Genomic DNA, 21,240 nt, shown 5'->3' on the forward strand with positions numbered 1-21,240 from the left:
GCAGGATTTCTAATTATTTTTTGAACCTTCTCGCAAAACAGTTTTCAATTATTATTATTACTTTCATTATTTCAGTACTTAAGAAGGCCAGCTAAATATATTCTTCCATCCTCAACAGAAAAAAAAGAAAATAAAAGAAAAGCAAGTTAGAGTGCAGTGGAAGTAGTTTACTTTTACTGCATATATATATATATATATATATATATGCAGTGCACATTTAGTGTCTGGAAAAAAGGGTGGGAATGGCATCTCCTCCAGCCTAAAGTTCTCCATAATTTTGACAGAAGAAAAAGAGTTCATGGAGGAGTCTAATTAGTGAATTGCTCCATCAGCCCCCACCCCATTGCTCTTTGAATTCTACTCTGTCACCCACTGCTGACTGTGGTACCAGCCTAGGTGTCCTTGGTGAAGAAAGGGCAATTATTTCAGTGTTAACATAAGATGCAGTGAGATACCCAGCAAGGATTGAGCCAAACTAAGTAGATCAAAGTTTTCATTATACATCTGTTGCTTCTTTTGCATTTTCTCTCTTCTCCACTGCTGAAGAACTCACCACTGGTGGATGACAGCTTTCTAAATGGAAAGGAGACTGATAGATACCAGGAAAAAACATGAATGTGGAATCCATTTTTTTCCTGTTGTTCAAATCTTGAACTACATCTGAGTTCATAATTAACATAAAGATGTATAAAAGTCCTCAGGGATTCTATTTGTTACTGTCTGCTGAGCTGGGATATTCCTGGGTATGTGCATGTATCTCAAGGTGGTCAAAGGGTGGCAGATTTCATTTAAAATGATCTGGATTAGCCCTTGTCTTTCTGGGTCACTAAGTTTCAAACGCAGATATTTCACATCTGTTTCTTGTTCACAGCCACTAACAAAGTAGTACAATACCAAAAGAGTCCCAATTTTAGATGTGTGTCTGGTCCCTTAAGGAATTCACCTAGTTACTTAGAGACAGGGGAAAAAAAAGCTCAGCTATACCTCCTATTCAAATTTGCAGATTAGGCAAAAGCCTAGAGGTGAAAGGTCAAATAAAACAGTTGAAAGTGTTTTCTATAGACTTCCTGGTCGTGGAGAGGAAAAAAGAGCACACAGTCCTCCAAAGCATGCTATAAAAGCCAGAAGAGTGTGAGAGAGACTTTAATAGGTTCCATTCTTGATGAAAATCTTGAAACAGCCTTACTAATATGGTGTAGAAATCCAATATGCCAGGCATATTTGCTGTCTTCAGTGCCCATCAATCTAGGGATGGTAAGACCTTGAAGGATAGTGTTCTGTAATAACCAGTTCAAACTATTGTGTATTTAAGTTAAACTGATCTAAAACATTTGGAAGAAAGTGATGAAAAATGTTGCCCTTTGCCCTCACAGTTATTTCTTTTTTCCTTGCAGAGAATTTGCTTTTTTGAAGCGATTTGGTGTGGGATTGTATTTTGTTGTGTCCTGGGGCACCATTGTCATTTAACCAGCTTCAGTTTATCACAAAACAGAAAGGGAATATCTTTCATGTGAGTGGCAACTTTCAGCTGAAGGTTTCAACCCTCTTAATCCATACAGCACTCCTTTGGCATTTGGCAGTAAAATTGTTAACATTTTGGAGATGAGAAAATTAAGGATGAATGAAAGGAAAGTTGGTTGAGATTCATCTGATGTAAGCAGAGTTATCCAAAAGCTGGATGTCTCAGATATCATGTAAGAAGTAACTTAAGGGTACTATTCATCTCACCTCTTTTAAGCAGTTTTTGTAGGTGAGATTGAATGAAGACATATAAAGTACTTGCCATGACTATTGCAAATAAATCCAGTGTCAATATAATAGTGACTGTGCCAATGTGATTCATGTAAACAGAGTTCCCATTTTATATCACATTTGTTTAGGGATTTTTATGTAGACAACGTAGCTGGTCTCCAGAGATGATTAGAACAGACATGGTTTGAGTTGGAAAGGACTTTAAGGACCATCTAGTTCTGGCCTTCCTGGATGGGCAGGGACACATTCCACAAAACCAGGTTGCCAAAGCCCCATCCAGCCTGGCCTTGAACACTTCCAGGAAGGGAGCAGCCACAACTTCCCTGAGCAACCTGTGCCAATGCCTCACCACTCCCACACTAAAATTTTTTTTCCTAATATCTAATCTAAATCTACCCTCTTTTTGTTTAAAACTGCTCCCCCTTGTCCCTCTACTACGTGCCTTTCTTAAATAGCCTGAGTCATAGCCAGGGTTAGGTAAATGAGGTGATTTGACTTTCACTTTGAAAACTACCAATATTTCTGTAAATTTTGTCTACTGGGAAAAGATCCATTCTTGATTGCTATTGTTTCAGGAAGTTGAAAAAAGCCGTGTAGCCCACAAATCAGGGTCTCTCCCAACTTTTCAGCTCTGTCACTGGGTGAAGTGAACTCATTGCTTTGACAGGAAGAAGGTGAGGTTGGCAGAAAGATATGAAAGAACTAACTGGCCAAACGGGCTGGAGCAGCTGGAGGTAGCACATGGGGTGATGGAAATGAAGCAAAGACAGGAGAGTGGGAAGATGTTAATTCATAACCAACACTGAGGGCAAAACCGGCTGTGGGTGCCGCCGCTGCCGGAAGAAATGTCTTTCATCTGCTCGTGTCAAAGTGCTCCTTTTTTATTACAAGAAGTGATTTCTGCCTTTGGAAAGCTCTGTTGGAGGAAACAGTGCAGGAGGCTGCAGAACTCTTTTAGAGGGGCCAGGAGCACCCTCTAGTGCCCGCCACCTCCGAGCTGCTCTGCGGGCAGCATCGTGGGGATGAGGGCATTGGTCCATCCTGTGGCACTCTGCTGTCATACCTGGCCCCGAAGGAACAGAAAAGCTTGGAAGCTTGGAAACAATGGTGGAGGAAAAGTTGCTTTACGTGGGATATGTGCCATGTCTGCCAACTTTCTGTGATTCTGTGTTGCCTTCGTGGTAATAATTAGTATTAATCACATGGCTCTACATGGGCTGCTTGCTTTAATATACTAACTGGAGTTTGATGAAAGCAATTGCCCCATTTCACTCAGATTAGCATTTTCCTCCCTGAATTTACCTCCACGCTGCTAGCTGTGGGTCATTGCAATGCATGAGCCCACTCTAGAACTGGACCCCATGTTTCCCTGGAAAAGAAATCCAACTGCACCCTCAACCCCAGTGCTGCATCAAACCCACTCAGGTGTGGAAGGAAGGAGGTGCCTCGGGCAGCACTGTAGGTCCAGAATTCCTGGGGATGGGTAGTGAGAGTTGGTGATCCCTGAGAGCAGCACCTAAGGTGCAGCCTCTCAACCTCTCAGGGAAGGTTGTGAAACTCTGTCTCCTGGGCACCCCTTCTTGCTCCCCTGCTAGAAGGTTATTTGTGAGAGCTTTCCTTGTGGTGAGGGAAGAGTTTCCCTTTCTGCAGGCAGCTTTACTGATTTTCTTCAGAGCCAGCTGAAAGCTGTGAATTAAAGGGAGGAAGTCCTGCTGAAGGGCTTGCTGAAAACCTGGTAAAAGTGCATTTGGCCCTCACACAGTGAACTGAGTATGGCCAATATGACATCTGGAGCTACATTAAAGCAAAATGCTCTGTCTTTTTGAGAGGATTAAGACCTTTACAAATGTCTTTCATGTCCCATGATGTAGCATTAATTTCCCTGCATTTCTTAACATCTGTTTCAAAAAATGCCAGTCTTTTATTGTACTCAAGGTTTTTTTCATTTTTAGCTTGGTTCTACCTAGAGGACAACTTCCTTCTTACCTGTAATGTTGATGAGAGGAACAGAGGTCACTTTTTCTTTCCTCTGTTCTTTTCTTTCAATACCCACATTTGCAGACACTGTATGTATGTGTGTATACAAAGCATTAACATACAAGGGGAATGTGTCTCCAGCTTGCCCAGTTATTTACCCAGAATTATTGAAAATGTAAATAAATCTCCACCATTAGAGGGATGAAAGCCGTATTGTTAGCAGTACTAACAACACTTTGAAAGTAAAAAGGAAAGAAGCTATCTAGGCAGACTTGTGAAAGTAAAAGACATAGCAGCATTAGTGAAGGTAACTGAGCACATCTCTAGTCCCTTGGTGAGCCCAGGCTGAGAGCAGAGTTCTTGGTTTATCTCCCAGACAACAAGATGGATTGCAGATCTGTTTACATAGGGGATATTGCAATATATTTCCTACATTCTAACCCTCTATCAGATAAGATATGAAAAAATCTCAGGACTGCATTTTTTTTTAGTTAGCAGTGCTGTTCCCAATAACATGAGAAGTGGTCTCTCTGGAAATATTTTACATGTGTTCAGGTGAGTACACACATACTGAACAAATTTCTAGTACATTCTAGAAAGGGTGCAACAAGGAAACCAGCTTTTTTCTTTGGAAATTCATCTTTGTTTTCTGGTCTAATTATTTTGTGTGGTCAGACAGTATTTTTAGGTCTGTCCATGGCTCTGTTGGTTTACTTAAGTAGGCTTAGTATCCTTTGTATACAAATTAGGAAGCTCATCTTTAGAGAGAAGCCCTTCAGTCCTGAAAGTAGAATGCACTTAAAGCAACGTTGAAGCCTGTCTGTATTCAGGAAACACAGCTTAAGTAATTTTAAAGTATGTGCAAAACCCATGTTTTGGTCAAGAAACTTAAGCACACAGGTAATGCTAAGCACATGCAGTACTGTTTTATTCCTCTGTAGATTCTAGATGCAGGCTTGAATGTAGAAGAAAATTATCAGAAAGGAACCCAGACAAATTAGTGGGATAAGCTTGAGAGAGAAACTAAGGGATGAAGGGAGTGTTACGTGAACTGTGGAGATTTTTATTAATTTTTTTTTTGTTTTCATTCTGTTTGTTGACCAAGCTGCTTTTTGTCAATCTCACAGAGCATTATTTCAGATAATAATACTATGCTAGTTGCCTAGTATAACAAAGCATATTTTCTTTCTATTTAACCTTAACAAAATGAAGAAGAGAGAAAAACAATAGAAGTGTTTTTACTCGTTTTCTTTTGCAACTAGATGATGGTGATTTGATAACCCAATATTTTCCTTTCCTTACAATACCAAGGCTGTGTCTTACAATTGGATCGACATAAACATAAGCACTCAGAAATCTGCCTGTGGGTATTATCTTCAAAGTCAAATAAACTTCATGGAATTCTTTGGAACAGTTCAAAATGGCAAAACCCTTACTGGGCTGTGGGCTCCATAAAACTTATATAATAATGATATTGCTCGGAAGAGTCTGGCATTGCTTGCCTTATTCTTCCAAAAGCCTTATAAAATCAAAAGGATATTTGTCTATATGTAGTTAGACTGGAGAAGAATCATTAGTAAAACCTGCTTATGAATGAATTTGTTAGATCCCATACACTGGAGAGATGGAGATGATACTTCAAGCCTCTCAATATATTTGGCAAAAAACCAAAACATCACGGGCTTATCTGGAGTGGAAGTCCCCCAACTGAACCATTATACAATGCTTTGAAATTCTAAGTGAAATGTCCTAATCTTTTGGCTGTCTTGTTCATTGTTTGGAGATGAAAAGGGAGGAAATCAACATCCCCATGAAATAGAGTTATTGTAAATTGCTTTCTTTTCATAATGTGTGTAATGAAAATAGGAAAGTTACCAGAAGTTACCTACTCTGCAGAAGCACAGTAATTCGGTGGATGTAGACTGTAAGAAGACACTTGGCAGATTCCTAAATGAATCAACTAATGAAAAATGTAAACTCCTGCACAGCAGTGCTGACTCTATATTGCTCTAAAGTGACCAGAAATCATCCTTGAAGTGAAGGAAACAGGGACTCCTTAAAAGGTGCTATTTTAATGGTTGGATTTATGATCTTAAATATCTTTCTAACCAAAATGATACTAGGATTCATTAAACTCAAGATAAACTTGTACAGGAGTTGAACCTGTGGTACCTGAGGAGCCAAAAAGGGGAGGGAGAGCAAGGCATCTGCTCTTCCATGTCCAGCCTGTCCATTGGGATCTGGATTCTGCTGGAGGCTTGCTCAGCCCCTCAGCCCCTTAGGATGGCTGAGGAAGCCCTGAGGCTGTGACTCAGCTGGAGATTAGTGAAGATACAAGCCCAAGGGAGAGACACACCACTATACCTGATACAGGGAGTCTTCCTGTTGTCCTGAAAGTGGGGTCAGTTGCCTGGTGAATAAGAAGCCAGTCCACATACAGAGTTGAGATACTTGGTTTAATATCCAGTTCTGCACAGAAAAGGGAGCAAGATGGCATTCCACAAAGCTAGCTCAGCTTCCTGAAACACAAGGACAAAAAAAAAAACAACCCCAAACAAATGCTTTATTCACTATAACTTGTAAAATTATTTTATCTCTAAGTATATTCTATCACTCATATGCACCACTGGACAACTAGTTCTTCACTGCCATTTAAAGTGGCAGTGCTTAAAAATTTCACCATGCATGCTCAAAGAATAGGGTTCCCTCTAGCCTATGGGTGGGTATTTTAGTTTGCTAATAGTACATCAGTATGCTAATGCTATGTTAATACAGTGAGTCCAATTACTCATTTTTTTCTATCTAGTGTTCAGGGCTAGAACCAAAGTAAGCTGTGGGGAGTACTCCCTCCTGTCCCTTTCATCTGTCTTCCAGGCTCATGTCTCAAGGATGGGTTGTTGACTACCTGGGCCATGTTTACTTCTGTTTCAGTGTTGTATAAGCTCTTTTTTTATTCTACATGTTTCTTTATTCTCTTTAATGTGATTTTTTTCTGCAAAATTTTACCTATTTCAAATGATAACTGCCATCACTCAGGGTCCGGTCTGTCAGAACCTGGTTCTGTGCTGTTCCTGTGTCACTCCTTTGTGTTCAGGAATTTCCAGCTCTTCGATCTCCACAGAGCACCTGGAAACCAGGATTTCCCATCACCTAGTGGATGGCAGAGCCACTCTCTTTAGCCGTTCTCAGCAGCCTTTCCTCTCCTCTGCCTTGCTGAAATGGAGCATTGCCTGCAGGGAGGGGCATCGCCTGCTTGAGGGGCAAGCAGGCAGCACTTCACCTGCTCTGGAGCATCTCCAGAGAAGTTCATGGTGGTGTTTGGTCTGGGATAGGAGAGGAAGAGTGAATTGAGACTTACTGCTGTCATGTGTACCATTTGGGAAAATCTGCATACCAAATTCCAACCATGATCACCAGTTACAGAACAACACTGATTTCCTTTCCGTTTTCTAAGGAGCAGGAGAGGAAGGCATTGGGAGAGGATGAGGTCATCTGCCTCTGCTACATAATACTATGACAAGCCTTAGCTTTTTTTTTTTTTTTTTTTTTTTTTTTTTTTTTTTTGTCATACCAAAGTCCCTGGGCTGAGGGCAGGACCTTATTACAGCAGTTTTTATCTATCCAATGCTGCAGAACTGTCAAGAAGCATGCCTATGGTTTGGTGTTGTTATAGGAAGCATTGAGAAACTGAGAAACTGTAGGACTAGATTTAAGAAATTACAAGATTATTAATAAAGTATTACATTGTGACATTTAAAATTTTTCCTTTAATATTTGAAGGTCCTATTTTCAAGCTTCTCTCTTCTGGCTGAAAGCTCAGAATCTCTTGACACTAGGAAATATGTCTTTTACAGAAATACAGTGTGGCAAGACTCATAAGAGCAAGAGGATTGTGCCAACAATGGCTCCTGAATGACTCTTTACGTGTGGACTTTTATGCTGGCTGGTACTGTAGAGGCACTTTGCCGTTCTTATTTTCATACTTCTGTGTTGGTTTTTTTCCATTCAAAACTCCCAAGCAAGGCTTTGGGACAGGGACGGTATTTTGTTTGCACAGCTGGTAGTTTTTGGGTGCCCTGTGACTGCCAAGTGCTACAAAAGGACCAATAAAAATATAACGGTGAATAAAAAATTACTATCACACTCCAACCAAGAAGGGAATTGCCAGTGGAACTGTCTCATTTTCACACATGGATAGAACTGTGAAGTAAAGGAAGAGTGTGGAAAATTTAGGACTATTTATGGCATTCAGGCATTTGTTTTGGAAATATATGGCTTTTTGTGACTTTGTTTCCTCAGTAAGAAAGAGGCATCAAAAAGAAATTACTGTCTTCAGCCCTGTGGCTTCTCTGAAGTAAAAAAATATTCTAGATCAGATAGGTTAGAAAGTGTCAATAGCTCAAGAATCCAGGAATGAAGCTAATGGACAAATATAGAAGTGGTGTAAGCAGGGCTTGACTTAATTAGCATACGTGGAGTTACACCCGCTTGTACCAAGTCTGGCTTTGGCCCTGAATCAGCAATTCCCCAGTGAATTCACTGCATGAAACTAGTGCTGAATTTGGCTCATTGCATCTGACATCTGCATCCTGCCTCAAAGTGGCATGTCACACTTACTGCACATCAGATCACACCTGCCCAAGCAGTCACAGGCAATTGACTTTTTTGTTAAAAAAAAATTAAAAAAATAAAAAAAATTTAGTCACATATCATCAAGAAAAACAACATTGTTTTAGGACTCTTATCTCTTCACTCCCAAATATCCTGTTTCTTCGAGCTGCTGTGGCCAGGACCAATAGAAACCTCTTCCTGCCATTGGCTGACTTCATTTCCCAGAGTTAGCACAATCTCATCCGCTCTAAACAACCTCATCAAAACTTCTTTCTGGTCAGAGCGAAGCAATAATTATTATTAGCAATTATTAGCGATCAATAATCTTGATCACATTATGGCAAGCACTATTAAGGTAAGAAAGGGGTATCTTTTTTGTTGGAATTATTTTCAGTGGCGTGTTCTTTGGTTTCCTTTATCAACCTAGATAAGTTGGAATTGGGCAACACCCCCACTACCACAATAGAGGACAACAAGATTTCCTTTGTACTGCCTAGTAAATTTCCTTTTTCCTACTCCAACCATCCGCAAGGCTTAAAAACTTCAAACTCGGAAAAAAAATTGGTCTTTTTTAAATTCACTGTTCAGTGCTGTGGATTGCATAGGCGAAGCCCTTTTGTGAGAGCTTCTGAAATTTCTTGTAGGTATCTTTCTGACAACTTGGATGTGTTCGCGGACTGCCATAAGTGGAGAGGGCGCGCACTGGAAGGAAAGAAAGGGTTCCTAAGAGCCCTAACCTTTTGGATACTTTTAAATGTTTCTCTTGTTGATGGGGACACGAGAATTGGCAAGGGGGGATGAGAGGCTCTTGCTTATATCTGATGCAGGTGTTAATTGCGTGCTTGTCTTGAAACTCTGTCCTAATACTTGGACTCTTTCTAAAAGTTATTTAAATGGTAGAGGCAAGGTCTCGTGGGTGTGTTCTTTTTGTTTTAATTTTTTGGACAATAAAATTCTCCCGTTGGCTTATAAATTGATCTTGGTGCATGTTTGCTTTTTTTGTTTTTTGGCTTTTTTTTAATTAAGTATTAGTTTGATGAGCTTTTCAGGTTGTGACACTTCAAAAGTTGAATAAATCTATGTGTTGATCTATCTATATAGTTTTTGCTTCTCTGCATGTTACAATAGATAGCAGTAACAGATATGGCAATAGCTGTGATTAATTGCAGAAGTATAACTGTAACTAAAAACTTTGTGGTAGTGAAACTAATTTCCACATAAAGCGCAAACCAGCACGTACAGTGAGGACTCCGTGGCATTGTATCAGCAGATTTGGGATCAAGGTATTTGTTTTCTTCATGGTATTGTGTATTTCTGTACTTTTCTGAATATGCCAGAGATTCGGGCAGAGATACAGAATAGCAGCGGTGCCTGACCATTTGCTGCTGTTAGTGGGGTTGCTCTCTGATTTCTCAGTAACTTCTACTTAAATGTTTACATTTTAAAGATCATTTGATGCTTTTTTGTGATAGTTTTTGAAATTTGAAAGCATTGCCTGGAGAAAACGTGATAAAAAAATCTAATGAACTGTCTCTTTTTGCAATCACGGATGTTTTCAAGAGGTTATCTGTGGAGACAAAGATCTGAATCTCTTCTTTGTTGCTGGCCAGTATCTCTGATCTGCTAAGTAGCTTCTGAAACAGCTGAATTCCCTTTGGTTTTGCCCCATGTTTCAGAGCACACAGGCACTCTAGGAAAATTTTGAGGTTCAAGTTGTCAGGTTTTGCATTGCTAGCAGAAAGGCTATGTGCTGAGATGATAATTGTGCTGGTTTTTTTGTGTCTGTAAATCAGAATGCACTATCAATGTTGATGGGAAAAATTATTTTTTAAAAAATAGTGGTACAATGAGTTTAAATGTATGCGTTGAGGAGATCTTGTTTATTTTTTTATGTTTTGTGTTGGCTGAATTATAATAGGGTACGTGACTGTAAACAATATCTCGTAATTATTATTTGCCTTCACCTTACACTTATAGAGGTTAGAGAGACTGTTTGCAGCTTTGTACTATGCAGCCTGTTAACACAATGCAAACAGCTAAGCCTCCTGAGTGGAAAAAAGTTCATTTTTGTCTCCTTACTCGGGAGCGTGAAACTTGCAGGGGAAAATAGACACCCCAAAACATTGAGTATTTTTGTGCCCAAGGAGTTTGGAAGGCCTTACATTCCGAAGCAAGGATTTTCTTAACGTGAGTGCAAAATGTAAAGTGACTGAAAAGAAATGACAGGTGCTTTGTACTTTAGGTCCAGGAAATGCACTCTGACATGAAGCTAAGCCAGTCCAAAAAGATTCAATTCCTCTTCTGTACTGAGTACCTAAAGAAGTCATTTAGCTGAGAGGTTTCTGAAATAAAAGAATTCCATTTGAATGCCAAATGGGCACTTGTGCTGATGCAAAAATGTTACGTTTAGCAAATGCTTTTTGCAATTTCAATATAATGACCTGTACTGTCTGCTGGCAACAGGTAGCCCAGCTGTAGCAGTGTAGGTGGCAAGAGGCTGGGGCAAAGCAAAGTGGAGAGCCCCCTCTGGGATCTCTGCACCGTGAATTTACTCTCTTTTTCAGAGAAGCCTTGGAGTCATTAAATGTCAAAATTGCATTGTGAATGGCAACGTGTTCCTTTATAACCACGTACAAATTGCTCTAAATGCACCCAAATGTGGAGGTGGCCTTCCAGTAAGACTTTAATTCATCCTCTTACTGTCACAACAGACCCATGGCTTGTGAGAAGCCAAGCTGGCTTAGCTGGGGCTAATCAGGATCTATGAAGGCAAATATTTTTGTAAATTTTCTGGCACTGTGCTTGACGTCATGAGCTTGGCTTTACCAGGAGATGTGTCCCTTCTCATCCCCTGCCTTCCTTCTGCTGCCCCCTTCCCCTTCTCCCCATGCCACGGAAAGAGAAAAGCTTCCCATGGGCTTCCCTGCCCACCCAGGGCAGCTCCTGCATAGGAAGTGTCCCTGGTGGAAGGCTTTTCTTTTCCTTAAGGAAGAGGAGACAGCAGTGTCTTCTTCCCAGGGTACATGTGGGTGGCTTACTTTAATTCTAACATTTACACTTTAAGGGTGTCACCCACTCTCAGACCAAGGGCCTCTCCCTCTGGCCAGGAGCTGACACCCATGGAGGGCAGAATGAGAAACGGAGGAAAGGAAGGTGGCTGGAGAAGGTGTGAGCCTCCACAACCAGGATTTTGTTTTCATTATGCAGTCAGGGGGCTGATATTTCTAATGCATTCACTCCCTTATGCCTGGTCTGCACACAGCTAATCTCACTGTTACGTTTTTTGGCATTTGAGGAATCATTTTTTAAATTTTTTTTTAAATTTTTTAACTTTTTTTCAACAGTCACCCCCTTAAGCAATAAGGGGATGTGGTTTTTTTCCTCCTGGCACAAGTAATAGCTGATAGATACATGCATTAGCACAATAGTTCAGGGCACCAAAGGTGATGAAGACTTAAAATCAATTCAGCACTGCTCATTATAAGCCTCTCACTAGGTACTGTAAATGCAATTTTTAAAGTATCAAAGGCTTCTGAAGTTGGCATCTTTTTTTTTTTTTTGAGGTTTTTTAATAGAATGGGGTAAAAAGTACCTTAGTATTACCTTGGGATGAAGTAAAAATACATATGCTGAAGACCATCTTGTTTTTTTAATCTCGTAGTAAAGAACATTAAATAGTAAAATGTAACTACAGTTCTACTTCCTTGCCATGTAGCAAGTCATCTTATTTTTTTCTCCTTGCCTTCCAATCCAATTAGCATTACAAAAGCTGTTCATTAAATTACCTTAATTTTACAGTGACTTACTGATTAAATTTGTGGATATTTATTTAACACTACTTCTAAATGTGCATTTTTCCACTTTTTATTATTGTTTTCTAATGCCCCAGTCCATGTGGAAGTCTATGATAAAGGACAAGAGAATCTTTGAGGTTTCTAAGGCTTAAAACTGCAGACATGATTATACTGATTAAATCAGCAATATAGTGGCAAGTTGTTGGTTTTTTTTAATGATAAATCTTAGCCTGTGCCTCTCTCTACAGTAGTACTTTTCTATCACTTTCTTTTAGAAAAGTTAAGTACTCACTGAGATATTTATGAATCCAAGGAAAGCTGGAGACATGTTTTTTTTTTTTAAATTGTCTTGGCATATGGAAATGTTTAAGTCTTTAAGTTTTTGTTTACAGGACTGCATCTGCTCTGAATCCAAGAGAACTAATACAGTAATTTGTTCTTCTGTTCCTGTCATTAAAAAATTATACAGATTATTCCTTTGTGTTCTGATTCAGTTAGCAAATGATCCGATAGTATATTTAACTTTAAGCTTCTAAATACTTGCATTGCATGAGTGATATGACACAAACCTCTTTTAAAGCTAAGCACACACCTGAGTGCTCTGATGAAGCAGAAGCAAGAACATGAAGAATGCCTTAAAGCACTTAGCTTGATCTTGCTCTCAATAATTCAAAGTTCCCACCACTTTCATGAAGAGTTTGTTCCAATAAAGGCAGTAGAATCAGTCCTAGAATTATTTACAGGTAAAACAATATTTCTGACTCAAAGACAAATATACGATACCAGGGAACAAATAGAAGAACAGAAGAAGATATTTTGGGGATTTTTGTGTTGTTTTCTTTTGCTTTCAATCAGCAGTCATCTAACTCAGGCTGGTTTGTGGCTACATATGCCAAAATGAAACAAAAATATAAGGATTTTGCTTTCCAGAAGTAAGTCTCCAGACAAGGAGCAACAACTGGAAAATGTGTATGTTTGACTGAGTTGTCTTCTTTGTTTTTTCTTAACAAGAGCTGTATAATCTTTTAACAAAATGTTTTTCAGCAAGTTCCATAAATTAGAGAAAGCCATTCAAAAATAATATTAAAAGAATCGAGTGCTCTTGGAGAATGACTTGGAGAAAGATAAATATAAAGGTAGTTTCCAGAAATGTGAATGCCAAAAGAAGATATTTATTTTCCAAGTAAAATTTTATAAACCCATATAATGCTCTTCACCCAAAAAGATAAGCTTCATGGTGCAAGTTTCTAAAGCAAGCCAATAGAATTGTTTTGAAAATCAGCAAAGGGGAGAAAACAAAAAGAAAAATTTGATTTACATCGCTTGCATTATTAATTCTAACAAAGTAAAAAATGATACAGTAGAAAATGTCAATTATTAATTTATCAAGTTAATAAAAATCTTTTAATTGACCACAATGTGATGTCTGATATTTATCATTAGCTATTTAAAAATCAATTACTTTTGATAGATAATTATACAGTAAAGAAATACCAGCAGTTTTTCACATTGTCAGTAATGAAAAGCCAATGATGTAACAAAATGGCATATGTTCTGCTAGTCATCCTTCTGTCTTTAATATATATTTGTGTGTTATAGAAGAAGTGTTGACTGTGTTCAAAACACTAAGAGACAGAAAATTCAAAATGCTTATATGAAAAAAGTATCAATCTTGTCCTTGAAGGGTGAATGTGTCTTTATGGGATTATTTTAAACGTTGTAACCAAGTCTGCCCAGTTTGGATAGTGCTATGTCCTTTGATTTATTGCCCTCCTCACCCCTCCCTTTCCCCTCCTTCACCTTCCCCTTAAATGAAGGAATATTTAATCTTGTAAACAACTCATCACAGTGAACAGAGGGGGAATTTTCAGGAAATCTGATGAGAATCAGGTTGCAAAACTGTGTCACAAGGAAGTTACCTCTGTCCTTGGCATGCATTCTTAGGCACCAGGTTGTTGATTTTTACCATACACACAGTCATCCTATTAGAAACACTACACATTGCTTTCAGGAAAGAGATATTAGTTGGCAATAAACAAATAATATTAGTAATGTTTTTTAATAACTACCGAGTACAAACCAGTGATTGCCACTTCTGTTAATTATTGACATAAATATAGTTTGATCCAAAGTGAAATTAATATATGACAATTATTGCCATTAAAATGTCATTGAAAATTAAAAGGTTAAAAAACAATAGCAATTTTTTTTTAGGTTAGGCTGAAGGACACACCAAACAGTCATCCACATACAGTGGACCAGGCAAATGATCTTTTGGAATGGTGACTTTTGGAAATTAATGAGGAGAAGGAAAGTATATGATCTGATGTCTCCTTTGATTTGCAACATATGTTTATTTGTATTGTGGCTGTGTCTCACCTGATGGGTGGGAACTGGGGTCAGTAACTCTCCTGGTTAAATGTATGTGTTTCTAGGCTGAGCATGCCTGATAAACGGGGAGGAAACACAGCAACACGTTACTAGGACTGGGTATATGCAAATACCTGCCGGAAGGGGTGGTGAATAACTATCTATGGGAACTGGCAGAACTCTTTAAAATGACCTACCTGCCTTAAGAGAGATGAGAGAGTGAGAAACAGTGCTATAACTGGGAAAAAAGATGCAGGAGACTGGAAACGCTTTGTTTGACAAGTCTGTAAGTACAGTTGCACTGAGGGAAAGAAGTAGCAGCATATTAGTTCTGCAGAGAATATTTTACATAATTGCAATGAAAGCCTGTAAGATTTTGTTTTTAAGCCTCATTCTTTAGAGCTGAAAAACATCTTTTTTTAGACGATATGTTTATTACCTTGATAAACAGTAAAATGCTGCCACAGCAATTACCTTGATGATAAAGAGACTGTAGACAGATACTTCCTGCATTCATTTCCTACCCAGATAAGTTGCCAAAATCAGGGACTACCAATACAGGAAATGCTTTCAATAGGAACTTCCCATCTGTTAATATATAATTCACTGAAAAGATCTAAGCCCTTCTTGTTCAATATAAAGGTAATGTACTGCCTGTTGCTGTTAAAACATTTAAGCCACAGTACATGTCTGTGTAACAATTTAACAACAATGTGGTTATGTTGGAATATGAAATACCAGGGAGTTTCCTTGCAAGGGTAGGAAAAGTGGCCCTGCATTTTAAAATACTTAAAATCAGGGTGCTTCAAAATACATTTTTATTATGTCAGATGAAGAGCAAGCAACCTCCCTCTAGTTCCTTGTTGCCTGCATCCATCCCTTGTTTGTGTACATCACCAAATATACGAAACATTTCATTAGCCCTTGAGGTGGACTGTTCAAGAAACATGTTGGAGCATATTCTGGATATATTAAAGTCATGGCCATCTCTTGACATATGTATTCAACAAAAATGGAAATTTTGCCTGACTGTACAGATTGGTAAATCCATGACTAGCCTGTATGTTTGCACTTCTGCTAAGAAAAAGAGAAACCTAGAGCAAAAGAAAAGTAAATAAAGAAAACTTCCATTGCTAATCATAACTTCAGGGTAATTACTTTCAGGGACATGTATAGAATGAATGAGGATTTACAAAACTTGAATTGAAAATGGTGCAAATGAGGTGAAAAATATTTGGCCAGTGGTTCGATTGAGGCCAGGCTTTCACCCAAGTTATTCAGGAGCTCTGCCTAAATTTTGAACATTGTTTTACTGATGATTCCTCTGGAATTACTCCAGGTCTCTGCCACTCTTACTGAGATTGGTAACTAGGCCTTTCCCCTTGGATTTTATAAGTCCTCTGCTGTTCTGGCTTAATACATATTGTATTAATGAACATACTGTTCATCTTTGAAGAATAGACTCATGTTCAGTTGTCTCCTCAGACTGCTGTGGAAAGGCAGTTGTTTAAGGTCACGTTGTGGTCTAACAGGCTGGGAATCTGAGGCTGGATTTACAGACCCTTTGGGAGACTGCATCACTTGGAGCTATTTGACAGGAAAGTTGGTTCTGTGGGGACCCAACCCAAAAGTCAAGTTACTGCAGGTGGGTTCTTCAACTTGAAGTTAGTTTTAGCAAGTAATTTCCACAAGGCCACAGGCGAAGAAGCTCTGGGAAGTTGCCCCTGAGCTTTGAGCTCACAAGAGAGTTGGGGAAATTGATGCTCTGTTTGAAAGCAATGTTCCTGGGATGTGGTTAGCCAGCTCTTTGTTACTTGCATACATTCTTATTGTTGTTAGTCTTTGGTGTATTCACATCAGCTTCCCTCATGCCTAAGGTATTCCATTGGAAGTGCTCAAAATTGTTGCTACTAATCAGATCAGCTCACTCAAGTGGTGGCCAGAGACATAGTTCAAATTATTTCCATACAGCCATTACCTTTAAAAAATTTTTTCCTGCAATTTGTCATCAAGGCACTCTTACGTGTACCATGTTCATGGAATTCAGAATCTGATTGTTTAGTCTACGTACGGGGGGGAAGAAGAGGGGGATTCTGTGCCTTTAATGTTGTTTATAACAGTTGGACAGAGTTTGTCAGGTGAAGGTTAATTGCTCTCCAGTTAAAGCAGTTCTCTGCACAGATGGGTTATCAGGGCTGAACACTCGTTACAAGATTAATCTCATTTCCGACAAGACTTCCCTTTCCTTCAACTGATTTTTGCTCAGCCATTGGACCTGTCACCAGCCGTTAAAAGAAGGGTGGGTTACCTCTGGGATATTAATGCTTGTGTGCAGTGAAACAATGCAAAGTGTGTGTCATATCGGCAGGGAACATCTTTAGGAGACAGCACATTTCAGTGCTGTTCTGAAGGTCGAGATTCATAAACAACAGAAACAATCAGGAACGTTTGTTTTAACCCCCTTAATGAAAACAAACAGCAGCCGAGTCATTGGTGGGCTCCTTGTTCATCTTCTAAATGTGAATTTTTATTTTTACTTTTTTTTATTTCTGAAGGTGTATTTTTGGTAAAAATTTTAGTCAACAAAATAGTCACTCACAAGATATGGAACCCGGGACTATGCTTCTGTCCAGTCAATTGGTGCTCGTTTCAGCAAGAGGAAATATAGCACAGTGGTCACTTGAAGGAATTCAGACTTCGGGAGTGTTTCTTGGGCTCTATAGTAAATCTGTTGAATTTACCTCTTTCTCTAAGCAAGAGTAAGTCAGAACTGGATCTGCTATATCCAATGGGCTACAGAGGTATAAGATGGCTATAAAGTGAGAGGAGAACTGGGCACATCATGTTCCTAGCATAATTTTGCCTTGCTAGCCAAGAAGGGAGCATATCTACCAGGACAGGGCGATCCTGTACATTCAGATGGAGTGAGTTCAAGGATGCTATGGCATGTCCACAAAAATCTCACTGGAGTTTTTGGTTTATTTCAGGAGTTGATACAACCAAAATAACATGACTTGGCAAAGGTCTCTGGCTGCCAGGTTTCTTCCATGCAGCTTTAGTCATTAAATTCCAAAACACTAAACAAATATTCAAGGCAACAAACAGGGTAGCTCTTATGTTTCCTCAGAGTTTCCTGTGCTGGCTTGGGATCAGCATGATCCTGTCGGGGGTGCTGAGTCTTTCCATTGACTTCAGTGAAGTCTGAATCAGGCTGGGTCACCCCAGCCAAAAAATCAAGCTTTGTTTGAGGGTCGCAGGCAGCATAGTATTCACTGTATGGTCGTTGTAGATGTGATCCATCAAACTGCATGAATGTGTGCTGAACAGAAAGCATCTGAGCAATTCCTCTGATGTTTTAAATTAAGAGCGTGCAAATATGTTTCATCGTGTGGGGCTCTGCAATGGTGAGGTGACAGCCCCCACTTTCTTTTTATTAAGCTAATAAGAGAAATCCAGCACATCTTTTGGACCCGCAGGGATGAAGGTGTCTGCACATGCACAGCATAGACAAATTAAGTAGTGAAGAGACTTAACATTCAGGGAGACATCAGAAAAATCATGATATTTCATCTGCTTTGGAGCAAAAATATAGGAAAAGGATACAGAGAGACGGATCATCATCCTGTCTGATACACTGATGGATACACTGCTAAAAAGGACTCCTTGTTTCCCATGCATGGGCCTCCTACATAATGGGAAGAAAAAAATTGAATGCATTATTAGTAATAGTGCTCTGGTTATTCTCTTGAAAATGTTTCAGTGATGGCCTTTACAGGAACTATTTATTTTTAATATATGTTATAGAAGCATCTACCAAAATTAACAAATTAACTGGAAAATAGGTTTTGTTAGAAAACTTCTATTTACAGTCTTCTGTCAATTTCTTAAGTTGTTTGTTTGTTTTTTTTTTAATTTTCTTTTAATCATCAGTGTTGTCTAGTAACTTTCCTGCTGGATTCTTAGGATTTTTTTAAATATTAGTGATATACAGAAAAAAAAAAAATCCTTTCATTCAGAATCTACAGGTTTTTAAAGAAGTATACTCACTGCAATTATTAAGCTAAAATGAGAAGTAGGCAGGAATTTAACCTCTGGATGTCTCACTCTTCACCCCCAACAAAATTCAAGTGGGTGAATTCCATTATTCGTTCTAATAAGATAGGAAAAGTTCATAGTAAATCTTTACAATCCAAACTAAATCATTGGTGCTTTATGCCAAAGGAGGCAAGTTCAGTAGAAAATCTTTAAATGGACCAGGTTGAATTTTTCACAGAAATGGTCCCTCGGGTTAGGTTATTAAATCCATGCTTAGTGCCCTGAACAAGGATCTTGATTTCCCAAGGTGCTGATCGACCTGAAAGTTCCCACTTTTTCTGCTCAGTGAGACTTCAGAGAGCTTTTTGAAGGCAGACTGCTTACTCACAATTGGAAAGTGGTGTTATGACACTTACCTGTTTTCACTGATGTGGAAAAAAAACCCTGCTTAGTAAATGCTACCTTTTTTAAAAAAGTAAGGAAAAGTTAATATTTTTTTTTTCCTAGGAAAAGTCTTTCTTTAGTAAAATAATGTTACTGAAAGTTGAAGAAAGGGACACAGGGGATGAATTTGAGCAAAATGGCTTGACTGTACTCCTCTCTCTTTTATCTTCCTCCCAACCTGTGGTTTCAACCAGCTGAATGGCTAGAAAATTGCTTGGTTTAAGCTTTTATTCACATAGGTACCAGTGACATAATTTAGAACAAAAGATTGCCACCAGCTATTTTTACTCATGCAATGCTTTTGTATTTGGTTTTCTCACTTAGGATGGGGAGATTTAGCTCCAAACATTCAAAATGAGTTAACAATGAACTACAAATCAGAAAACTGCTTGGCAGGCCAGTGTGTTGCAGGTCTGACAACCACAACACCTTTTTTTAAAAAAACACAGTTAAATAGCTGTTAAAAATAACTTGAATTAAAACAAAATCAATAAATTGTATGTGTAAATTATTGACTTCCAACTCATTCTGCTTGTATTCTTTCTCTCTGATTGTGCCCAGATCCTTTCCAATTAGCATCGATGTTAAATTTTAGCTGTCTTCAGATTCACATTTTCCCCCCACATCTTCATCACATAGTAGTCTAACCTTTTAGAACCCAAACCAGTCCAAATTCAATTCAAAATGTGTTTCTCTTCATAGTGCTGCTTTTCTCTTTCATAGAGGTTTTGTTTGGCCTCAGTCTCTGTCAGTCTCAGCTACTTCTTGCAGGATGCAGTTCTTGCCAACTCTCACAATTTTTTATCAAGAGTCTTGTGGTATTTAGCTATTTTTTTAAAGGATAGTTTCTTAAATTCTACGAACACTTAAAGCCTCAGTTTTCTTCCACAAAAGACTGGAGTAATGAAAGATCTAGCCTAAAGGTTTAAAATCCAGGAGACAGACCCAAAGTGTCTTGCTTTTAAGTACTCTCTGTCTCTGAGGCCTGGCTTAAAAACTTTGAACACTTCCTGTCACAGGTCTGAACCCATCACAGGGCAGAGGCCCTGCAGAAGAAGTACACACACCACCTGAGCTTTCCTTACCTGCTTCTTAAGGGTCTGCACGTGGTGTTAAAACCACTTAGGTCTTGACCTATGTGCAGAGGTAGATCTGACACAAAACAAGTACCTTATCTAAGGATCTGATGTAGGTAAACACTCAGTAATCTAGAATTTTAGGATATGCTTCTTAATGAATAAAAATAATGAGTCAAATTAATTTCTGGTTATGTTTCTGGTTTGTAAGCTGGGATTTAGATGGTTTCTTGCCATCATAGGTCCAATACTAAGTTTTACTCCTCAAGCTGTAAAGAAATAAAGCTGGCAGTCCAACCCATTGGAGAAATATATTTTCTGCATAGTAAATGACAATAGCTTCAGCTCATTTTTTAAAATCTGAAAATATCCAATGTCTGTAATATAACAATTTAGAACTCTGTACCTCTGTTATCTTGGTAGCAATTTTCTCTCCAAGTATTTCAGTTTAGGGGGATTGAAGGCTTTTATGAGACTGGAGAGGATCGATTAAGGGGGCTGGCAGGCTACTTGAGGAAAGTCAGCATTAATTGGGGTGTCTGTGAGCCCCAAGGTATTTTCTTTTTTCTTTCATTTTCCCTAGCTTCTCTTCAGTTCATTTCTTTAGTGAAAAGAGAACGAGTCAGAGAAATTCAGGAAGCTGAATAAGAAGACGAGGGAAAATGCTGAAAAAGGACCTATATTAAAGTTTCAAGGTGGAGGGTGAGAGCAGCGGGATGTAATACTGAAATTAAGGTCACAATGAGCAATGTTATAATTTTTTCAGTAAAATAAAATCAGAATTCATAATTCACAAGATGATGAGGTAAAAAATCACATTTTTTCAGGGAACAGTATATATTGTATTCATCTTTTTTCCTCTTCAACCTTGAAATTAATATTTATTAGCTGAAATGAAAACTGATAGTCCTAGGTTTTCAGCTGACTGTAGAATTAAGATTCAAAGGAACCTAAGGTTCACAAAGATCATGAAAGTTGGCAGCTACCGTTGTTAAAAAGGAAGCTTGATAAATCCTCAGAATTCACTCTTTTCAAATCCTAGATAAGATAAAGCAAATAGGACTGGGATGATGCTGAAAGTGAAGTTTTGAAATTTGATAATGACACTAAAACTGGATGCTGAACAGAAGCAGGAACAATGCAGTTTGTTTCAAAATAATTTACAAACTCCTGCGTAAGCA

General features: G+C 38.6%; 1 protein-coding gene across 8 annotated transcripts in view; it reads left to right on the top strand.

The window, feature by feature from the left end:
• The window catches only part of ERG (ETS transcription factor ERG), a 148,160-nt gene that overhangs the window by 75,082 nt on the left and 51,838 nt on the right, over nucleotides 1–21,240 (top strand). For 2 of the 8 annotated variants that reach the window (XM_071753013.1, XM_071753046.1), the window contains exon 1: nucleotides 8,544–8,695. The exons of 4 other annotated variants lie outside the window; for them this stretch is intronic. In XM_071753013.1, the coding sequence (XP_071609114.1) occupies nucleotides 8,678–8,695 (18 nt within the window). In that variant the 5' untranslated portion in view covers nucleotides 8,544–8,677. Of the gene's footprint in view, nucleotides 1–8,543; nucleotides 8,696–8,897; nucleotides 8,981–9,564; nucleotides 9,624–21,240 lie in introns of those variants that run through there. 2 more of the 8 variants (XM_071753054.1, XM_071753073.1) reach the window with 2 other exon arrangements.

This window comes from Heliangelus exortis, chromosome 1 (assembly GCF_036169615.1).
Source record: "Heliangelus exortis chromosome 1, bHelExo1.hap1, whole genome shotgun sequence".
Classification (NCBI taxonomy): domain Eukaryota; kingdom Metazoa; phylum Chordata; class Aves; order Apodiformes; family Trochilidae; genus Heliangelus; species Heliangelus exortis.